General features: G+C 50.4%; 1 protein-coding gene across 1 annotated transcript in view; it reads left to right on the top strand.

Moving 5' to 3' along the window:
- The window catches only part of MACF1 (microtubule-actin crosslinking factor 1), a 223,459-nt gene that overhangs the window by 142,791 nt on the left and 60,193 nt on the right, over positions 1-20,475 (top strand). The window contains exons 50-53 of the mRNA XM_025198710.1: positions 1-125; positions 923-1,122; positions 2,623-3,118; positions 3,708-5,179. The exon at positions 1-125 is cut by the window's left edge and continues 3 nt beyond it. Coding sequence (XP_025054495.1) covers positions 1-125; positions 923-1,122; positions 2,623-3,118; positions 3,708-5,179 — 2,293 coding nt within the window. The remainder of the gene's footprint in view (positions 126-922; positions 1,123-2,622; positions 3,119-3,707; positions 5,180-20,475) is intronic.

Genomic DNA, 20,475 nt, shown 5'->3' with positions numbered 1-20,475 from the left:
CCTGGCTGAGCTGGAACAGAATTCAGGGAAAATCCAGAAGGTGAAGGAGGCACTTTCTGATTTGCTGGAGAAGTACCCTGATTCTCCAGAAGCAGGAAGCTGGAAGAAGATGCAGGAGGATCTTAGTAAGTGCCCTAGGGACTTAGCATGGTTTTTAGGTGCCTCTGAACATCCTTTGAGGGTGACCCGAAGTTCCAGGACGATCCCGGAGTCATAGAACAACAGAGTCGCTTCTAATTAAAAATTCAGGAAATTAAAGAGTGTACCTTAAGGCCTTAGGTACACAGAGTGTTTTCAAGACGAGCTGAGTCTCAGTTAATGAAACCTGCATGGGAGAGAGGTGTTTCAGAGAGTTTGCTTTCTTAAATTACCTTAGAAAATGTCCAACTAAATCACTCATTTTTTTTGAGTGAAATCATTTTTTTTAAGGGCAAGTTTCATCGCTGACAGTAAAATCCCATGCTTAGTTGCAATGCTCTAGATAGCTGTTGCCTCACCATGATGGCTTTATCTTAGAAAAGAAACATTTCTGACCAGTTGTTAGGAATGACAAAGTGCTTTCCAAAGTCTGATAAGCATTAGATTATCTTGGTTTAACAGAGGGGGAATCTGAAGGAGAGGAAAGTTTCAATGATTCGTCCAGAGTCTTGGAAATCGGTGATAAGATTGCCGAGAATGCTGGGGTCCTGAGCGCAAGTTCAAATTGGATAATATTTGACGGGGCTGAGGCTGTTATTATATGTTTCACCGAGATTATGCTGGAATATTAGACATTGCTTTAAGATTACACCACAGCTTCCCTCTTAAACGGGGGAGATCTCCAGTGACAAACTAGCAATGAGGAAATGGAAGCTCTTAAATCGAGAGGCGTGTTTCCCCGGAGCAGCAACGTTACCGGCTCCGTTCTGTGTCGTCTTTTCAGGTTCCAGGTGGGACCGAGCCAATCAAGTAACAGCCGAGCGCCAGCAGAAGCTGGAGGAATCGGCAAATCAGCTAGCGAGCTTCCAGGCAGCCGAAGCCCAGCTGCGCCCGTGGCTGATGGAGAAGGAGCTAATGATGAGTGTGCTGGGACCCCTGTCCATTGATCCCAACATGCTGAACGCACAAAAGCAGCAGGTCCAGGTGAGAGAGGCAGCTTCCTTGTGCCTCCTTTGTGTGAGGAGGATGGAGCACTTCCAGGCTCTATAGCAAGTAGTTGCAAGCTGCGTTACCTCATCTGTGGCTGATGAGTTCTTCCATGTATTTTCTATACTATGGGTGCATCTACGTGTGCATTAACGTGCATTGTTAATGCGCATTAAACCTAGTACCTTCGTTGTGAGGAAAACACGTGTTAGCCTGTCTTGATGCACATTAACTAAAGAGCACACGGGGCATTTTTACACATGCAAGCGCCACAGTGCAGTGCACTTTTCAGAGTTGCATTAGTGGCGAAATGTCCGCTGTTGTATAAGTGATGCTTGCAGTTGTACAAGTGGCAAAATGCGCGTCAGCACTGAGAAAATAGCAGCAGCGTGCTTTCGAGCTGGAACGCATAGAAGGGGCTTTAGTTCAAAAGTGCGCCGCTGCCATGTCCTGCACGCTGATGTGCGTTTTGCTGCTTGTACAGCTGCACACGATGCAGCGCAGTGCGTGTCAGCTCGCGTGCAGGGCAGACTCGATTAATCGAGTCTGCTCTGAAGTGGCGGATCTCCGGCACGTCGCAGGACCAGAAAGTATGTGTATAAATGCCCACAGGTTTTAAGTGATGCTTAATGCACATTAGTCTATTTTAACGCACGGTTTTTAGTGCCACTTTCATGCACTTTAAAATAGGCTAGTGCGCATTAAAACACGTGTGTAAATGGGCCCTATGTTTATGCGCGTGCATTTGCATGTGCATAGCATGCAGACACCTTCTGCTACAGAGCCTGCTGAGTTAGTATGTTAAACCTTGTTCTTGTATTAAAAGTGCCCTGCCATGTATCCCCTTGTACAGTGAGTACTGGAGAGCAGGGGGCTAATTGAGAGGGTCTGACTCCACCATCTCTTCTCAAAGGCCTTGAAACATGTTGGGTGCAGACCACACCACACAGCAGCGAAGTGGGTGCAGTTCTTGATCTCATTTCTCTGCACAGGGAGGCTTGACTCAGCACTGATTCATTTGTCCTCTATTAAAAGCAATTCCACTCTCTAAAAAGATCACCGTTGATGTAATGCAGGGCCTGTTCATACTGCCCTTTTGGCAGAGAAACCTGCCTGTCAGCCTCCTCTCTGCCTACTTACCTGTAATTACAAATTAGGTTGCTAATATGCCCATAACTGGCCAAACCACAAAATATCCCCGTTAACATAATTGGATCTCCTTGTCCAGCCGGCTAATGTTACGTTGGACAGTAGTGGGATGAATATGGGAAGGAAGCGGATACTTTATACAGACATTCATGGATCCTTCCAATTTTTTAAAGCTGAAACACTATTATAAATTGAGGTCTTTGTTGCCCTCCTATCCCAGGAGTTTCCTGGTTCGTTTCCAGTGTTTCTTTGGATTGTTTCAAAGCCCCAGAGGCCTGTGCTGTTTTGATTGTGTGTATTTGGACCTGTCACATTTATACAAACATTTTCACGTTATTTCTGTTCCAGTTTATGCTGAAGGAATTTGAAGCTCGCAGACAGCAGCATGAGCAGCTGAATCAGGCAGCCCAGGGAATACTAACCGGCCCTGGAGACCTTTCTCCATCTGCAAGCCAGGTGCGGGAGGAGCTCCAAGGGGTCAATCGGAAATGGTCTGAGCTAACTGACCAACTCAACTCCCGTTCCAGCCAAATTGACCAAGCCATAGTCAAGAGCACCCAGTACCAAGAGCTGTTGCAGGGCTTGTCAGAAAAGGTAAAGGCAGTTGGGCAGCGACTGAGTAGCCAGTCTGCCATCAGCACCCAGCCAGACGCAGTGAAGCAGCAACTGGAGGAGACGAGCGAGATCCGGTCCGACCTGGAGCAGTTGGAAGAGGAGATTGCAGAAGCGCAGACCCTCTGTGATGAGCTGTCAGTCCTGATCGGGGAGCAGTACCTCAAGGATGAGCTGAGGAAGCGTCTGGAGACGGTGGCCCTTCCTCTCAAAGGGCTCGAAGACCTGGCAGGTGAGACGTCATGAGGCAGTCCCTTGTAGCAGCTGAAGCAGCGGCATTCAGCTTCTTTCCCCGCTCTTTTACAAAAGGCTGCTCTGTCCGTGCTTAGGGATCATGAGGAAGGCTCTTTTGTGATGGTTTTAAGTTGGAAAGGAGGGCTGGAGAAGGCCAAAGTGAAGTGGTCTGTGTAGTGCCACAAAGGAGGTATGGTTTTAATTCCCAGACCATACCGCCAAGCCCTGGGAGTGAAAACAGAGAGGATAGGCCTCACGCGTGGAGGGTTGACTGGGTCTGAAAAGACCCCAGTCCCAATCTCCTGTGTGAGAAATGGGAAAGACGCACCGGGCATCCTTAAACTCAGAGCACTTTCTTCCACCCGCAGATGGGTCACAAAGATCTCGTAACCCCCCTCAAAAAAGAGCTTAACCATTCTAGTCAAGACGTTCATGACCTCATGAGCAAAAGGCCAGTGATGCAATGGAAAGAGCTCGTTCCCATTAATCAAAACACAACTTTCATGTTCAGGAGGTTTTAAAATGGTTTTGCTTTGCTTATTTGATTCCAGCTTCATTGTGGCATTGTAATCTTATTTCTGTTTCAGCCGACCGGATGAATCGACTGCAGACTGCGCTCGCGAGCTCCCAGCAGTTCCAGCACATGTTTGATGAGCTCAGGACCTGGCTGGATGACAAATTGTGCCAGCAAGCACAGAGCCGGCCTATTTCTGCTAAGCTGGAGAAGCTTCAGGGTCAAATCCAGGAGCAGGAAGAGTTCCAGAAGAGCCTCAATCAGCACAGTGGCTCCTACGAGATGATTGTGGCTGAGGGAGAGTCTTTGCTTCTCTCTGTCCAGCCTGGGGAAGAAAAGACTTCCTTGCAAAACCAGCTGGTTGGCCTCAAAACGCACTGGGACGAGCTCAGCAAACAGGTTGCCGATAGACACTCCAGCCTCAAAGACTGTTTGCAAAAGGCTCAGAAGTACCAGCGGCACACGGAAGACCTCCTGCCCTGGGTGGAGGACTGCAAAGCCAAGATGGCAGAGCTGGAAGTAACGCTGGACCCCGTGCAGCTGGAGGCAACCCTGCTGAGATCCAAGGCGCTGCTCGGCGATGTGGAGAAACGCCGCTCGCTGCTGGAGATGCTTAACAGCGCTGCTGATATCTTGATAGACGCCTCTCAGACTGATGAGGACGACATCCGGGATGAGAAAGCAGGGATCAACCAGAAGATGGACGTCATCACGGAGGAGCTGCAAGCCAAGACCGGGTCCATTGAAGAAATGTCACAGAGGCTGAAGGAGTTCCAAGAAAGTTTCAAGAACATCGAGAAGAAGCTGGAAGGGGCCAAGCACCAGATGGAGATCTACGATGCTCTGGGCCCACAAGCTTGCAGCAACAAGAACTTGGAGAAGCTCAGGGCGCAGCAGGAAGTGCTCCAGGCCCTGGAGCCACAAGTGGACTATCTGAGGAACTTCACTCGGGGCCTGGTGGAAGACGCGCCAGATGGATCCGACTGCTCCCAGCTCTTACTCCAAGCCGAAGTGGCCCAGCAGGACTTCAAAACCGTGAAGCAGAAAGTCAGCGAATGCTGTACGCTCATGGAGAACAAGCTTGAGGGAATAGGCCAGTTTAACAACCACGTCCGGGAGATGTTCTCTCAACTGGCAGATCTCGACGATGAGCTCGATGGCATGGGTGCCATCGGGAGAGATATCGACAGCCTCCAGTCTCAAGCCGAGGATGTTCGCGCTTTCGTGGGCAAGCTCCGGGGGCTGAAGTCGGACATTGAAGCCTCTGAAGGAGAATGCAAGAAAATGCTAGAGGAAGAAGGGAGCCCCGATTTATTAGGACTGAAACGAGAACTGGAGACTCTGAACAAGCAGTGCAGCAAACTGACAGAAAGAGGCAAAAATCGGCAAGAGCAGGTTGAGACGACGCTGGCTCGTGTCGAGGACTTCTATAACCGGTTGAGAGAGCTGAACCACATGACGGAGGCAGCGGAGGAGAACGAGGCACTGCAGTGGGTCGTGGGAACGGAGGTGGAAACCATCAACCAGCAGTTGGGTGACTTCAAGGTAAGCGCTCATGATGCATGTTTTCTCGTTAGCAGCTCGTTGGCTGCGCTGCGTGCTCTTTGGCGCTCCCGCAGCAGAACCTGCACTCCCCGAGCTAGCATCACTCTGCGGTTTGATATTAAAAACCCACCTCTGTGCTTGGCTTTGTACAATGCGTGGGCCCCGCCGGGAAGCATGTCAAGTCTTAAAAGGAAATGGCTCCTCTGTGGTCTGTCGTGAGAAGTTTGCTCCTTGTGCTGTGCGTGGTATTAGGACAGTGTCCTCTCTTGGCTTTTTAGATCTCGTATGCACTTTTTGGCGAGGAAGAGCGCTTTGCTTCCTTGACATTATTTGAATCATCTGTTCTGTATCTTCCGAGATGCTCAGTACAGATCCGTCGGTGTCTCTTGAAGTGGATGTCGGTACAACCCCAGAATCCCAGCTGTCCTTCAGGAGCTCTGGGCTGCACGGCACTGCTCCAGATGTTGGCCTTCAGTTGAAATGGCAGACAGACAGTGCTAAGCTATGGGTGGGTGGGATATGTCTGTGCTTTTGTCTCACCAGTTTTTCCAAAAGGGCCTTTACATTGCCAGTAGAGAAACACTGGAGCACCTCAGGCTTTCAGTGCGGACCTTTTAAACGAGCCTAAAGAGAGAAAGTTGTTTAGGGAGTTGGACTTGATGCGGCATTATGATGTCAGGTTGTACTGTCACACTACATTAATTAACTTAATGCCGCTTAAGAGATTCTCTTGCTGTGAAGCCTCCATCGCTGATGCGCTCCACGGCTGGTGATTGGTCTGATTTACATCTTGCTGCTCAGTGACTAGCAACGATAGGGGGAATGTTTTAACAGCCATTTACTTTTCATCACACGGTTAATTGATCCCGTTCGGACGGATAATGTCTCTGTTACGCCATCACACCAACGCGAGTCGCAGACCTTTTTTTTGGCCTTGTTTGGGAATTAAAGGTTTTTCTTGGCACAACCAAAGGTGCGGATTTCAACCAGTCTAGTTGCACTGCTTGAACCTGTTTGTGGCCAGTCCTGTTTCAAGATCAGAGTGGCTTGTTGGCTTCTTTGATGTGTCCTGGAAGGGATTTAAATCGGGCTTTGTTGATCCCTCAGTAAGCTTGTTCACAGGCAAAGTAACTACGCCTGGACAAATGGAAAACCCTTGCTGTATAGCGGAGCTCGTTCTCTTGGTTGGGCAGTTTTGAGTAGACATTAGTGTTAAATGGAGCAGGATGTGCTACACTCGCTGGCGTGGAGAGCGAGATGAGCTGGGAGCTATGACGTCAGAAGACATTATTTCTAAACGGTCCAGATCTCGATGGTGAAGCTGTGCCAGTAAAACAGTGGTGACCAGCGTGCAAGAGGCCAAAACCGCTGCCATGCAGGGAGTGCAGAAGCCTCCTTCTCTGCAATCATTGTTAGTCTCAGGGGCCTTGAGGCACAGCTGGTTTGGGGGTCTTTGCTTGCGGGAAGTTTACTGAAAAATTGAAGTAGCAGAAACCTTAGTTTTCTGCTATGTGAAAATTAAGAGAAGAAAACCAAGGGGAAAATGAAAGCTGACAGCGTATTGATAGTTAGACCGAGAACCTCTTCCTGAACGAGCCAACATGACTAGCACCAGCGATGAAGGCTGCACAGCAGATGCTTTTTAAAGCCTAATGTAATGGTTAGCTTCTGCAGGCAAAAGGATGTCCCACATGTCAACCCGGACGCGAGAGGTGACAGTCTTTTCCTATATTGTTTAAATGTGCATTGGGATGAGTGAGTAAGTAATGAAACAGCCTGCCTTGGGAATTGTGGGGAGAGGATGAAATCACGGAGAGCAAACCTTTAGAAAAATGTGTCTTTAAACTGTCCGTTCCAGGGAGCAGGGTCAGAGTCCTTCCTCCCCCATAGACTTGGCAAAGGGGTTGGGAGAGTTCAGGCGAGAGCACGAGGCCTGATCTACGCTCCGATCCCCACAAGCCAGATGATCCTGGACGCGTGCCCCATGGCTGGTCTGGAAAGCAGCAGGCAACGGAGCTAAAGTCATAAACGTTGCCTCTCCCGGGCGCGGGACTCGAGTAGCCCAACGGGAAACTTCCCGAGCACAAGCCCGAGTTTCGCAAGTTCATGGCTTGCCGATGAAGTTGTAATCTGGAGGCAGGCTTTGCAGTGGGGGAGGGTGAGCCGTCCGTCCAGCTCTCGCTGAGCTCATGGGAAGTCCGAACAATGGGAGGAAGGAATCTGAGTGTGTCGGCCACATTAACACCCCAGAGGGTCCGCGAAGGGAAATCTCTCCAGGCCCTGTTTTCCAGGCCGAGTAACAATGTTTTGGTTCATTTCCGTGGTTCGAGAGTTTAGTTCCCGAGCTGAGATGCATTCGTGCACAGCAGATTGATCTTTCCTCAGCCCCAAAGCTTTGCTGCGGGGTCGTGCATCATTACATTTCCCTTCAGGTTCAAAAAATTGAACAGTAATGAGGTTTGGTCTCACTGCAGGTAGGAAGCGTCTAAGATCACACCGCTGCTGCCCTTGACTTGCTTGGGGAGAAGCCAGGGAAGGAGAGTCCTTTCGGGAAAGGACGAGGGGTTTTTCATTTTGGTGTTGACATCTGCTGTCAACTGATGGCCTCAAAACGATGCCTCATCTCCGCATCGGAGGTGACGCAGGTGAAACTCTGTGTGGGGCCAGCCTTTAGAGACATGCGGCAATGCCCCAGCTCTGTTTTCTTGGAACTGCATATGAATGCAGAGCTAATCTTTCACAGGGTTTGATGGCTGGGGAACTGGAGATGCAATTCCTGTGCATCTGTCCAGAAGAGAAAAATACACGCAGTGTCTTAGTGTTGTGCAAGGGTGCTCAGCCTCTAGCCCGTGGGCCAGATCCGGCCGGTGGAGCTGTGCCCATGCCCAGATGTGGCTGGTGGCACCACTCTTCTGCTGCCAAATCTCTGGACCCATGAGGAGCCCTGAGCCCCATGCACTGGATCTGGTGCCCAATCCCAGGAGGCAGGAGGGGGCAGTGCCAGGGCCCATTCTGGCCCCTAGCTGAGCCCTGTGCCACTCATTTGGCCCACAGGGCCAAAAGGTTGAGCACCACTGGTGTAGTGTTTGTATAAACACATTGGTAAAAGGGGTGCAGAATAGGTGCATCCCTGGAGCACCCATCCGGACTGCTAATGCAGCCTTTTAGGGTGGGCCCTGCTAGCCCCAGTGTATGCAGAGCTGGAGTAATCCTGGTCAAGGAGAGTTATTGAAACCTGTGGCCTCCAGGCACCAAGCAGGGTGATTCACAAGTAGATTTATTCTTGAGACTTTCCAGAGTATGTTCTTCCAGCAAACGCTCACCGTGTTTGCTCCATCCGAGAGCACACTGCAAACAAAAGCTGGGCGCACCGGGGTGCTGCTTCCTAACACTTATGCACCTTGTCCATTTGAAACCCTCCCTTGCCCGTGTCACCACGAGGTTTGAGGGAGGTGAATGGGAGAGCAGGTTTTTCTGAGTTAATTTATCCAGCTGAAAAGCTGGGGTGCACTCCCCAAAACTCGCCCAAAGGAAGCCTTCTTTACCATCGCAGTGTCTCGTTAGGAGGAACCGAGGGAGTTTTTGCAATGAAGGTCTGATGTCACCAGAGTTGCTTTTTGCAAGGGACTTGCTGTTTTTCTGCAGTGATCCGAGAAGGAATAGCATTTTGGGATAGAAAGGAGCAGGCTTTCCTGCTTTACAGAAGAAGGTAGCAGGTTACTTAAAGCATTGTGTCTTTAGGGGGATGCCGAAGTATGGGGTGCACCCCCTTGGTGGGGGGCACGACCAAAGGCCACGGCAGTTGGCAGTGAGGGGAAGCGGTAGTGGCCAGATCGCAAGCAGCTGCTGAAGTAGGGGTGAGAGGGGCTACCTCACTTTTCCCCAAAGTTTGGGAAACACTGGTTTAATGAGTCTCAATCCAGCTGATTAACTTGGGCTAGCCCTAGAGTATGATCACACCGCAAAGAAAGCAGGTTGTCAACTTAGATCAAAATAGTATTGGAAATAAGGGAGCCTGGCTTTCTGCTTGGGTGAGTCCCCGACTGCCTGCTAGGCTGAAATGGAGCCGGCACCCCGAGTAAACCGCCAGGTTGCCTTGTCTTGGCTGCCATTTGAACTTGGGTTGCCATTCCAGTTGAAGACCACCGTTTATTTTTGGAGCGTCTATACCCCACGGATACATCATTATATTCTCTCTAGCGCTTGAGCTCTCTGCAGAGAGCAAATCTGGAGGTGGTGATTCAGTCCTGTCTAACTGGTTCCAGCGCTGTTCGGACCACCCTGGCGCACAGTTGTATTGCAGGAGCACGCCGGGCGCCATTCTGCTGTGGAGAAAGTCAGGCTGAGTCAGTACAGGTAAACACGCCTAAGCCTTTCTGTGAGGTCGAGTTGTTTTATTCCTCCTGTAGAAGATTTTGCAACCTGTAAGTGCTCTTTCTGCACCAGCAGAAACTTTTTGACGTGACTGGCAAGCAACACTGGCCAGTGGTAGTTGCAAGCATGACTTGATTTGGGGCATTTTTTCCTCTACTTTTTCTGCTCTCAGTGTCATTAGACTGGGATTTCCATGCTAATAAGGACTAAACTCAAACGAAGGTTAGATTTCCGCTAAGTGTAGCAGCTTTCCCCTTTAAGCGTGGCAGGCGTGAGCTGGACCAGACTTGCAGACCTGAAATGCTGCAGAAACATCATCCAGTACCTACTTTTTTGTGCCTGTTCAGGTGCCTTGCAGAATAACAGGATCCTGTATTTCAATCTCCCTACTCCCTCCCTCCCTCCCAGCAATAGGAAAGGAGTTGCTATGCTTTGAATAATGTAGCCTGTGGCTGCTTTATCCTAGCCAAAAGGCACCAGTCTCTCCTTGTAAGACTGTAAAAGATGGGTAAACGACTATCATTGCTTAACGATAGTAACACCATCTAAGAGGTCCAGGCACGAGCCAGCATTTTGTTAGGACAGGCAGTGATGAACAAAGATGGTCTCTGCCCCGTGCTGAAGAGGAATCCTAGATTTTCCCGGGAAGCAGTCCGGGCAGAGACGGGTTGGCCTCCAGTTCTCACCGAGCAATCCTCTCCCCCCGCTTTACCGTGCTCCAAACTGCAAATGTTTTTCAAAGTTTGTCCAACCAATGTTAGCCCAGTGATTCTCAACCGGGGAGCCGTGAGGTCCTTTTAAGAGACAACATTAGCAGTGTTAGCTGTGCAGGCGCCTACACGCGATTCCCGGGATAAACCCAGAGATTTCAAATAGGAATCCAGAAACGTCCTGACCTGTTGTGATCTTTCTGAGTTCTTTGCCACGAGAATTGCTCTGTTATTTTTCCGTACTCAAAAAAACGAGGAAGAGCTAAGAGTTATCCGAGGGGCGCCAGGCGTATAAAAAAGACGGTGAGGACCACCAGTTTAGCATCTTGCCTGTGGATAGTGCTGGCTGCTTTGTCTTGGGCTTTGCTGTTTGTCTTCTGCAACCTTGGGCAGGTCTCTTACTTTCTCTCCAGTTTTTGATTTGATCTGCGAAGTAGAGAACACTTTTGTTTTGAAGCATTGAAACCCTTGCTTGAAAAATGTTACCAAAATAACCCTTTTCTCCTTTCTACACAATAAAGTGATGCTTGAAAGCAGAGAAGTACTTATCTTTCCTAAGTAGCATTTCAGTGCGGTTTTGCATATTGAGAGAAATGTCGGTCTGTCCGTCCGTCTGTCTTATGGGAAAGATTAGACTAGAAATTAGGCAAGCTGCTTTCTCTTTCAACGCGGCACTGAGAAGGGAGCCCAGAAGTCACGTCTGAGTGAGTCTGAAGAATTGTGTCCCAAAGAGAACCTGAGAGAGCATCTCATTTGTTGATATAATAATAATCAAGATGATTGCCTGAAAATTGGTCCCGATTCAAATAGTGGAAGGAGAGACAAGGAGTCGTCCAGACCCAGAACGGACTCCAGTGGCCTTGCACAGAGAAACCAACAGCCCAGATCTATTGTGTTGCTATTCAAGATCTTGCCCCATCTGCATCTCAGGACAGTAAATACTTAGCGCCTCTACCCCCAGGTGCATACATTGGCCCGACCCCTCCTTGAACACCGTGAGAGCGGTAACAAAGGAGCATCTACAAGCCCAGGCCTGTTTATGCCTGGCACAAGCAGCTAGGCTTTATTTGTGCACTTGCACTTGACTAACCATTGAAATCCCTATCGGGGCATAACGCGCCTGGGGAAAATCTCCGTGCTGCAGAGACGACTCCTCCATCTTGCCCCGCTCAGATGAAAGTGCGGCGATCAGAGTGCCCGGGGGTAGTTTGAAGGAGGGTAGGCAGAAGGCCAGGTAGTGGAGACAAAGGGTTAATTAAAGGGAATCGTGGTCCCATACCGTGCCCTGCAAGGCCTAACGGCTTGGGCCCTGGTTTCCACAAAGACCCCGTTCCTGGCCATCGTTACCCCAGGGAGAGAGCAGGAAGCTGCCGGAGAAATCTTTTCATCTCAAGAAATTCACTATCTCTTCCTGCCGAGGAAGCCCGTCGTAAAGGACGGGGGGGCCAAAACATCTGCTCCACGGTGGTTTAAAGTTGCTGGCTAAATCATTATATTCAAGCCAGCAATATCCAGCTGCAACAAAGGACTTTCCACCTTTCTTGCTCCCCCCTCTTTTCTCAGTTACGGAGAAATTACTGCAGTAAAGCAGAGGGGGAGAGAGGAATGCTCAGGCTGCCGTGCCGGCTGCCCAAATGAGCTTTGCGAGGGCTCAGTGAGCACGAGAGGAGTTAAGCTGTGTGCGGGGAAATGCCAAGGGCAAGAGCCCCAGTTGACCTCCCTGCCGCTGGTCTGCCACTTGTCAATCGTGACACGAGTACAGCTCTCGAGGCCCGGCTGGGTGGGACCTTCGGGGTGGGCTCCCTGCCACCTCTTTGCAGACTCGGTAGACGAAACGGGAACAGTCGGACCATATTGGGATAAATGTGAACGTTCGCCCAGATCCCAAGCAGCCGCAGCCCTTCACTTTTGCAATAAGCCCTAGGGGCAGGTTATTTGAAGCCAGAGTTTCTCAATTTACAGGGCTTTGCAACTTGGGCAACGTTTGCTTTTCATGCCAATAAAGTTTGAACTTGAGCGTGTGCATGTGAGAGAGAGAAATCCCTAGATGGCAGTCGTTCAAAAAGTGCTTCCATTTGATCTCGTAGAGCAGGTAGGGTCGCCGGGGGCTCGGAGATCGTTCGTGCCTGGAGCACCCTCTTTGTAGGATTCCCACGCGGGCTGATGATGCAGTCAGAGGGGTAAAACCATAAACTGTTAGTCATCTTTCCGTTCAGATGCTGCTCTCTCTTAATCCCTTTCAGCTCTCCCCTTTGTCCCGTGTAAAAGGAGATAGGCTACGGATTTGGCAACTATCAAGCACAACCTCCCTCCCTCGCCCAGCAAGCTCTGTCCACCCACACGCAAGTGTGCACAAAATATACCACAACCCCTCCCTTTGGGCAAGAGAGCGGCTGCTCACTTCATCATTCTTTGTCTTATTCTCTTAACCTTTTGAGTGGGAGACTGCCTCATTGTCATTAGCAGATATACCAGCGTTGCTAATAACGAGCACTTGCGTAGTGCTTTCCATTTTCGATGAGCTTTGCAGAAATTCAGTAGTCTTCACGCTGCCGTGCGAGGTGCTCAAATCAATCAGTTGGAGTAGCTGCATTTTAAAAGACCAGGAAGCTGAGGCTCGTAAAGGTTAGGCGCTTCCCCCCCAGCGGCACGGACAGGCCTGACTTCTGATCTCGAGGCTGGCTTTCTTGGGCCTGCACGCCAGAGGTTCTTGCTCTGGGTACATCTGTCACCGGTGGAGTGAGAACCACTGTTGTAGGGGACGGCATTTGGATAAAATGATGGCGCAGGGGAAATAATCCGTGATAACTATGCAGATTGCAGTTGTGAAGGTAGCTGGCCTGGAACCGCTGTGTTTTAGATGTGGCACGTGAGGTCTTTGGGGACCACTGCCCAAAACCATGCCGCTTTCCAGAGAGAGAAGGGCTCTCTTGCAAGCTCGGGAGTGCCTGGATTTTGGTACCCAAAGCCATCGGGTGCCTTGATCGAGGGTAAACCATGCCGCAGGGTAAGAGTCGCAATGCTGCCATCTACCAAGCCTCCCAGTGGGACACTGGAATTGCCCCCAAAAGTAGCTCACTCGCCTTCATAGCCAGAAAGTGCACTGTTGTCAAAACTCCTGTTTGAAAAGCGGGGTTTCTGAGTAGAGGTCCTGTTGTCCCCAGATGGTTTGAAAGGCATGCAGTGGCAAAGAGAAGCCCGGCTTGGATACAGGAGCTGCTCTGGGTGACAATGTGAAACAGCAGTTCAAGGGCTTCACTTCCAGGATGGCTGCACGATGGCATTTCATCCCTTAAGTTGTCTGTGCTGCAGTCGACCGTGACATTCGTGGGCTCAACTTCTAGGGCAGTAGGCAAAGGGCTTCCCCAGCTCCCAAGGGACGCTCTCTTGCTCTGCTCCTCTCTAAAGGACTTCACGCCGCAGGTAATCCGAAGCAGGGGGTATCCCTTAGACCAGCGGAGGCCCACTTTTTTGGCCAGCGTGCCATAAATTGAGTCCCATGCCCTCCTCAAGTGCCACTCAGTCCCCTTCCCCTGCCCGATCATCTGCTCTGCCTTTCTACTCTGCCCCCTCCCCAGTATGCCACATGCCACGCACACAAGCTGCCCGCGCCACCGGTGGGATGGCCACCCCGACTTTCGATCTTTGCGCGCTGGGTCGAGACATCCTCTAGCATACTTTGGAAAGGAAAGTCCGCTCTGGTTTCAGGACTGCAAGCCTGAACTTGAGGAACGCCAACAAATTTGCTGGAGGATGAGTCAAAATATTTAAGCTGTGTACCCAGCGCATTATTTTTGAAGCAGCGCATTAGCGACAACCGCCCAGTCTATTAACATGCTTCTGCGCTTGCAGACAATGTCCCCAGAGCCCAACCCCAGATTCCCTTCCTGTGCAAAGTCTCCTGAGCTGTTTTGATGGTAGTCCAGCACCTGACAGCCTGGCCGAAACCCCAGCATAACTTTCCACTCAAGTCGTGGTGTGCTTTGCTGGCCGTGGCTTTGGGATGTGGGTGGAAATGGGGAGGGAGATTTCCTGCGCGAGTGTCCCGTCAGAATGTGGCATCTTTAATGGAGCGGGGAGGGGGACAATCTGTCACTTGTTCTCCTGCTTTGGCTGATCTCGCGGTCCAGCTGGTGGTATTTTTAACCCTTACGTGACCCCCAAAGAATGCCTGTGGCTCCTTCCAGTCGTCCAGCTCTGAGCAGCTGGGTGGGGATGGGATAGGAGGGAGATGTGGGTGTGGGGAGGGCAGTGTTTTCTCCTTGTTTGAGCCCTTTCCAGACCTGCTTAAAGTATCCCTGGCTAGTATTTTGAGCATCAGCAACACAAGCAAAAATGCCTCCTCTCCCACAGCTGTTAAATGATCTTAAAGGCACAATGTCCCCTGTTGAGGGAAGGGGTATTTGATTTGGGAACGCAGCAAAGCTTAGGTGAGCGTGGTGCATTTCAGCTTGCACGCCATGGTAGGCAAGAACAGGTCTGGGGGTGACGTGTCCTTGGCAGTCTCTATGAGATGACTGTAGAGGGGACTAATCCCAGACTCGGTGGGAGCAAGATGCCAGGGCATAGCTGGAAAACGTCTAGAGGGATTGAGTGTCATCGCTCAGCCGTACTCCTGATTTGTTAATTGGAGAGTACAGCAAGTAAATCTGTTCCCAGGGACACATGCACTCGAGCCTGAGTGGCATTCGGTGTTCTCATTCCTCACAAATAAATGTCTCTGGCACAGAGGAATTGCAGACAGGTACCCAGACAATTGTAGATACCCACGGGCAACAGAACTGCCTTGCCATTGTTCATCTAAAAGCAACTGAGGAGCGGTAACCTTGACCTGTCAGTGGGAACTCAAAAGCATTTTGGTCTCACTTGAGCAGAACCGCACCTATCGGCGAAAGCCGAGGACAAGAGTAAATTGAAGGGAAAGCTGCCGAGGGAGACAATCAAATCGGACGGAGGTTGTTTTATCATAAAACAACAGGCCGGTAATGAAACAAGTCCCTTTTGGGAGTCAGCTCGGGTCACTCTTCCCAATCCACCCACTCACGCTAGCTCTAGTGGTTTTGCCAGGCCCCAGCTGTCCTGGCTGGGGAAGCACTACCGTAGGAATGTCTCCCTTGTAAAGGAATATCCTTAACCTGGTGGTATGGATACTTTGGCACGAAATACTCTGTGTGCGTGGTTCACCACTCATCCAGGAGATACTAAAAATACCCACCTCCTCCTCTAATACCAGGAAGGCTGGGTTCTTTGAGAAGGATGAGAGGGGATGTAGTTAGTTTAAAACTGGCGGAGTGGATCAGGAGGATGAACTCGGCCCTGGTTGGGGTTTGGATGCCGTTGGTCTTGCAGATGCGCTGCCTCGTTTTTATCCAGGGCTATGCCCTTGCATAAAGCATATGATCAAGCAAATACTCATATTCAGGCATGCGTGTGCCCCTGGGTCTTCTCATGCAGTCAGTGCGCTCTTCAAGATGATAAAAAAGAAAGCCTAGGCATACCTTGCCTCCTGGGTGAGGGAATGACTGTACCCATTTGACTGGCCACGGTGTAAGAAAGCGTCGTAGAGCGACTTGTAATATTTTAGGTTAGTCATCCCTGGCATTTAATGAGCAGCCATCAACTCTACTGCCTAACTATAGAAAAGTGAGTGCTTTATTTAAAATCCTTCCATCCTAGATGATTGAAGAGACTCCTGAAAGTCACTGGTGGCTGAGAGCAGTTTATTATTCACTCCATCTCTGCTGTCTGCCATCACTGACTCACCGGATGGCTGGGTACATGGCTTACCTTCTCTGCACCTTCTTGCTCCTGGTTTAGCCATTGGGGATCTGCCTACCTACATGCCAAGGCTCTGGCCCAAGTGCTGGGATGTCTCCAGGTAGGAGCTCTCGAGGTGCAAACAAAGTAGTAGCGCTGTGGTTGCAAACAGGAGCCGCGCCGAATGGGTATCTGTGATGCAGAGCACTGTAAAGTTCATTTGTACAAACAGGATGCTTCCCCGCTGCTCGGCCATTGCCCGCCACACCACACCACACCCTCCTGCCTCTCTCCTGGTGTGAAAATCAATCAGCTGTTTGCTGCCGGGCTGCTTCCTCCAGGGTGTGCGCTGGAATGGCATCAGCCCCGTCAGCAGCTGGGAGGAGCGCGGGTAGATCAGAGGGGGCCGAGGTCTCAGCATTTCATCAGACAGACCAAATCTCTGCTCAGGCTTAAAGGCAGCATATGCTCTTTGGAACAAAGGGATTGTCTGTTAGCAATTTGTGGGAAACTAAGCAGTTCTCTACCAAAAAATGGCATTTCACAGATTTTTTTTTTTTTTTTTTTTAGTTTTGTTTTAAATAAGCTGTAAAGAGATACCATCCTGGAAGGTGGATTTACCTTGAACTTGCCATCTCAAATAGGTTTATTCTTGGCCGGTTTCAGGATGTCTCTTCCACCTCCTTGTGTGGGTGGAAGCTCAGCCGTGCATTGTGGGAACTCGGAGTCTCACAATGATTAAGCACAAGAGTGCCATGGTATTTGGCGAGTTAGATTGTGTTTAATCGGTGGTATAATGTGTGGGCTGTAGGCTTCATTTGTTTTTTTTAAAGGAAGAATTGGACCAAGGTCTGTATTAGCTGCCCTGCAGCTAAATAGTTAAGACAGCTTGAACACTTCTGGAGGAAACGGGTTGCTGTTCAGCAATGCAGACTCCAGCACAGGTACCTTGGAAAGGACCCAGTGCCTTATATAAGTGGAACTAGCTCGCCTGCTATGGAGAGGCCGTAGGCTAGCTGAGCCCTGACATGAAATCAGTTTGAAGTCAGCCGTAAGCCAGGCAGATAAAAGAATAACCTCCAGAGCACGGTTGGATGGGATTATCCCACGAGTTTTTTGTCTAGAACATGCTTTGAGCCCAGGGTTTAGCCACTCTGTGCTGCTAACCTTGCAAGACACAGAAATGTCAATTTGAAAGATTTTTTTTTTTAGGGGGTGGGGGAACTGCATCTAGGAGGAGAAGAAGCATTGAAACGGAGATAAAGAAATCCTTCCAACCCTAGAGCGAGGGGAGTGAAGGCTTTAAAAAGAAAATATCCCCCCCAATAAAACTGTCATAGCATAACATAGGAGTGTGGAAGGCAGAGTTTAAATTAGGGTGAGATTTTTTTTTCATTAGGAGTAGTCTTGACTTGTACCCTGGGGCCTCACAGCTCTTTGGAAGACCTGTTCCCCAGGACCGCTGGGTGGACACCTGCTTTGCGTTCCCCGCTGGGATTCAGCCGATTGGAGGCCGGCTTTTCCTGACTGATGAATTTCCGGAACAGGCTCCGTCCCTGCGGCGGTGGGAGGAGACGTGCCCGAAAAAGCGTTTCAGAAAGATGGGCAGCTCCCAACACGGTACTGGGAGGAAAGTCGGATTTTGTTCCCCTTGTCTTGCTTCCTCCCAAGTTCCTTCGGCTAAAATGCCCTTTCTTCCTTGTCTTCTTCCAGTCCTGCGGGTCTTATTGGGAACTCGGCACACCTACAAAAGGTCTCACCCAAGATCACCGGGACTGTGACGGGGAGGGAACTGGACTCGGGTCCCCCCCCAGGTCTCAGACGGGCGTCCCACTCATTGGCTCTGTCCTCTCTCTGTCGATCCACTCATCTGTGCTCCCGACTGTGTCGGAAATGGAGGGGTTGGGGCGGGCGAGCGCCTGCAGAGCGCGGAGCATTCGGCTCCCCCCGATCTGGCCATCAAGTGAGCGAGGAAGCAGCAGCTGACACTGGAAAGGGCTCGAGTGGGCCTGGAGGGCAAGAGGGAGCTGGCAAGAGAAAAGCACTCCAATTGCACCTGGATTGTCCCAGTAGTGTCATGCAGATCAGAGGATCCTGAGCCGGTCCGCGGGTCTCCAGGTGATCTGCAGAGAACTGGCCGCTCTCATAATACAGATGCCTTGTTTCCCCCCTGCTAGATTGCATGAAAAGAAAGCTAAAAATATATTGGGTCACCTAATAAGACTTTTCCTCGTAAGCAATTTCTGTGGTTGCTGGCGGAATGGCTTGCAGTTGTAAATAGGGTGATGTAACGCAGGCAGTTGTGAATGGGAGGGCAGGTGGCCCACGAGACGGCCACGCTCTGGAGAAACAGCCGACACCAGAAATGTTGGAGAGCCCCGGACCCAGAGAGGCCCGCATGCAGGTGCTCCCACTTCACGGGGGTCTCTTGGCACGGCTCTTTGTAACTCAGCTGCTTTTAAGTCTGAAGAAGCCTCAGAATGCATTTTAGCAGAGGGAATTCATTATTAGCAAATTATAACATTATATGGCATGGTGAGTACACATGATGCTCCGTAGCACATAGGAGCGTCGCAATTAATTAATCTGGTTGGGACAAAGCACAGAACAACAATAGGATACGTGGGGAATCGTGGCGAGGGATCGAGACTAAGGAGGAAGCAGGCGAATGGGGGTAGTTCTGCTATCTGTCCATCATTGTGTGCCTAGATATCAGACCGCAATTCATATTTTTAAATGGAGAGGAGTTTGAGGCAAATGGGAGACCGAACCTAGTGCAGAGAGAGCTTGAAAGAACCGGATGGTCAAATATCAATGAGGGAGGATTGGGGCGATGATCTTTGCCAAGACGGGAGGCAGGGGATGGAAAGGGCAGAGACATTGGGGGCGGCGGAGCTGCAGAGCGTCTTGGAGAGGCCAACAAGGAAAGTTTGAGGGAGAATTAGGTATAAGATAAGCCCGTTGCGCACATCCTTGGGTTCTGTCCAGTCCTTGAATTCTGGCATTGCCCTGTAGCGATTGCCTATCCAGGCACACTGAGAGCTGGCATCTTGGTGGGTGCCTTGGTGTAGAGCACAGGCAGAAGACAGCTAAAATATGCCCATCTGGCTGTCCTTCGCAGGCAGGATTCCTGCAGGGAGAGCTGGCATCTCATTGCACTCAAGGAATTTGCAAACCAGCAAGCGTCTTCCTCATAGTCCAGCGAGGGGAAACCGACCCCGCGTCTGGCTCGAACGTGGGTTCACAACAGGGCGGGTAAAAGGAGGTTTGCTAGTGAAACGAGGACCACGTCTGGGGTTCCTCCTCCCGTGTTCTTTCCCCTAAATACCAAACTGTAGGTCCCGAGTAGCTGAGAAATGAACAGACTTTTTTATTTTTTATTTTTGAGCTCCGGGGAGGAGAATCTGGAAGTGCTATCAGGGGTTTATTTCAGTAACAGATTGCTGCTGGCAGGCCTCCACATACCAGAGCCATCTGAAAGGATGAAAACTCAGACAGAGGACCCTGGGCTCACCCCTCTCTCCACGCCCCATGTCACAAAGAAAATGCGAGTGGAGCCCTTGGAGCTGAGAGCTCCTGCCTGTATGTGAAGACTCTTCAGCTATAGGATTGCCCCCAACTGTAGGACAATCTGGAACCGCGTTAGGCTTTGATTTTTTGTTGTTGTTGGTCTCAGTCAGACTGATCGGAACAAGTAACATCCGATCTTCTGCCCGCGGTGGCGGGCCAGGGACAGTTGGTTTCTAGGTTGGCTGACCTGCCTTGATGCGCGCACGCTTTTGAGCCGGTTTTAGGGATGGGGGGATGCCTGGAGTAGACTGACCTGCTCTTGGCACTTGGCTTGGTGAGGAAATAGGAAAAGAATTTCTGACTGCGAAGCTGGCAGTTCCACATCGAGATCATTCTTCATAATGGAACAAAAAGCCTCAGCGCCCCCAGCCTGGATTCCTGGCATTCCTCTTGCTGAAGGGGCCCTGGAGTGCTTAACGGTCCTGCTTGGAGAGCGCTGGAACGGTGAAGGTGGTGGTGGTGTAGTGGGGGAGTGGTGAAACTATGGGGCCTGCTTTTTTCATGTTGTTTCAGCTGTGTCGAATTATTAAAGTAAGGCTAGACCTGTTCTCTCCCCTGAACAGTAAAAATCTGTGCTTTTGCACCGAGCCAGACAGGAGTTAAAAAGGTTTTGGAACTTGCAAAAAGAAGAGAAAAAAAAAAAAAGCAGACTGCTGGCCCGCAAAGCTGGGTCCAGCGTCTTGTGCCAGCCGCAATAACCCGCTGCTCGTCTATACCAGAGGACCAATATTTTTGAGTGGGACGTATTTCTCAAGATAGACTATGCTCCTGAAAGGCAGTCTCAGGTGGCCCGTTCGGCTTCCCGTCACTTGATTTGAGGATGCTTTGGCTCCGTACGTCGCTAAGAGGTGTTCGGTTCTTGGGGCTGGTCCTTTTTATTTACAG

This window comes from Alligator sinensis, unplaced genomic scaffold, assembly GCF_000455745.1.
Source record: "Alligator sinensis unplaced genomic scaffold, ASM45574v1 scaffold337_1, whole genome shotgun sequence".
NCBI classification, from domain to species: Eukaryota; Metazoa; Chordata; order Crocodylia; family Alligatoridae; genus Alligator; species Alligator sinensis.
The sequence above is the reverse complement of the archived record's forward strand: the minus strand, read 5'-3'. Positions and strand labels throughout refer to the sequence as shown.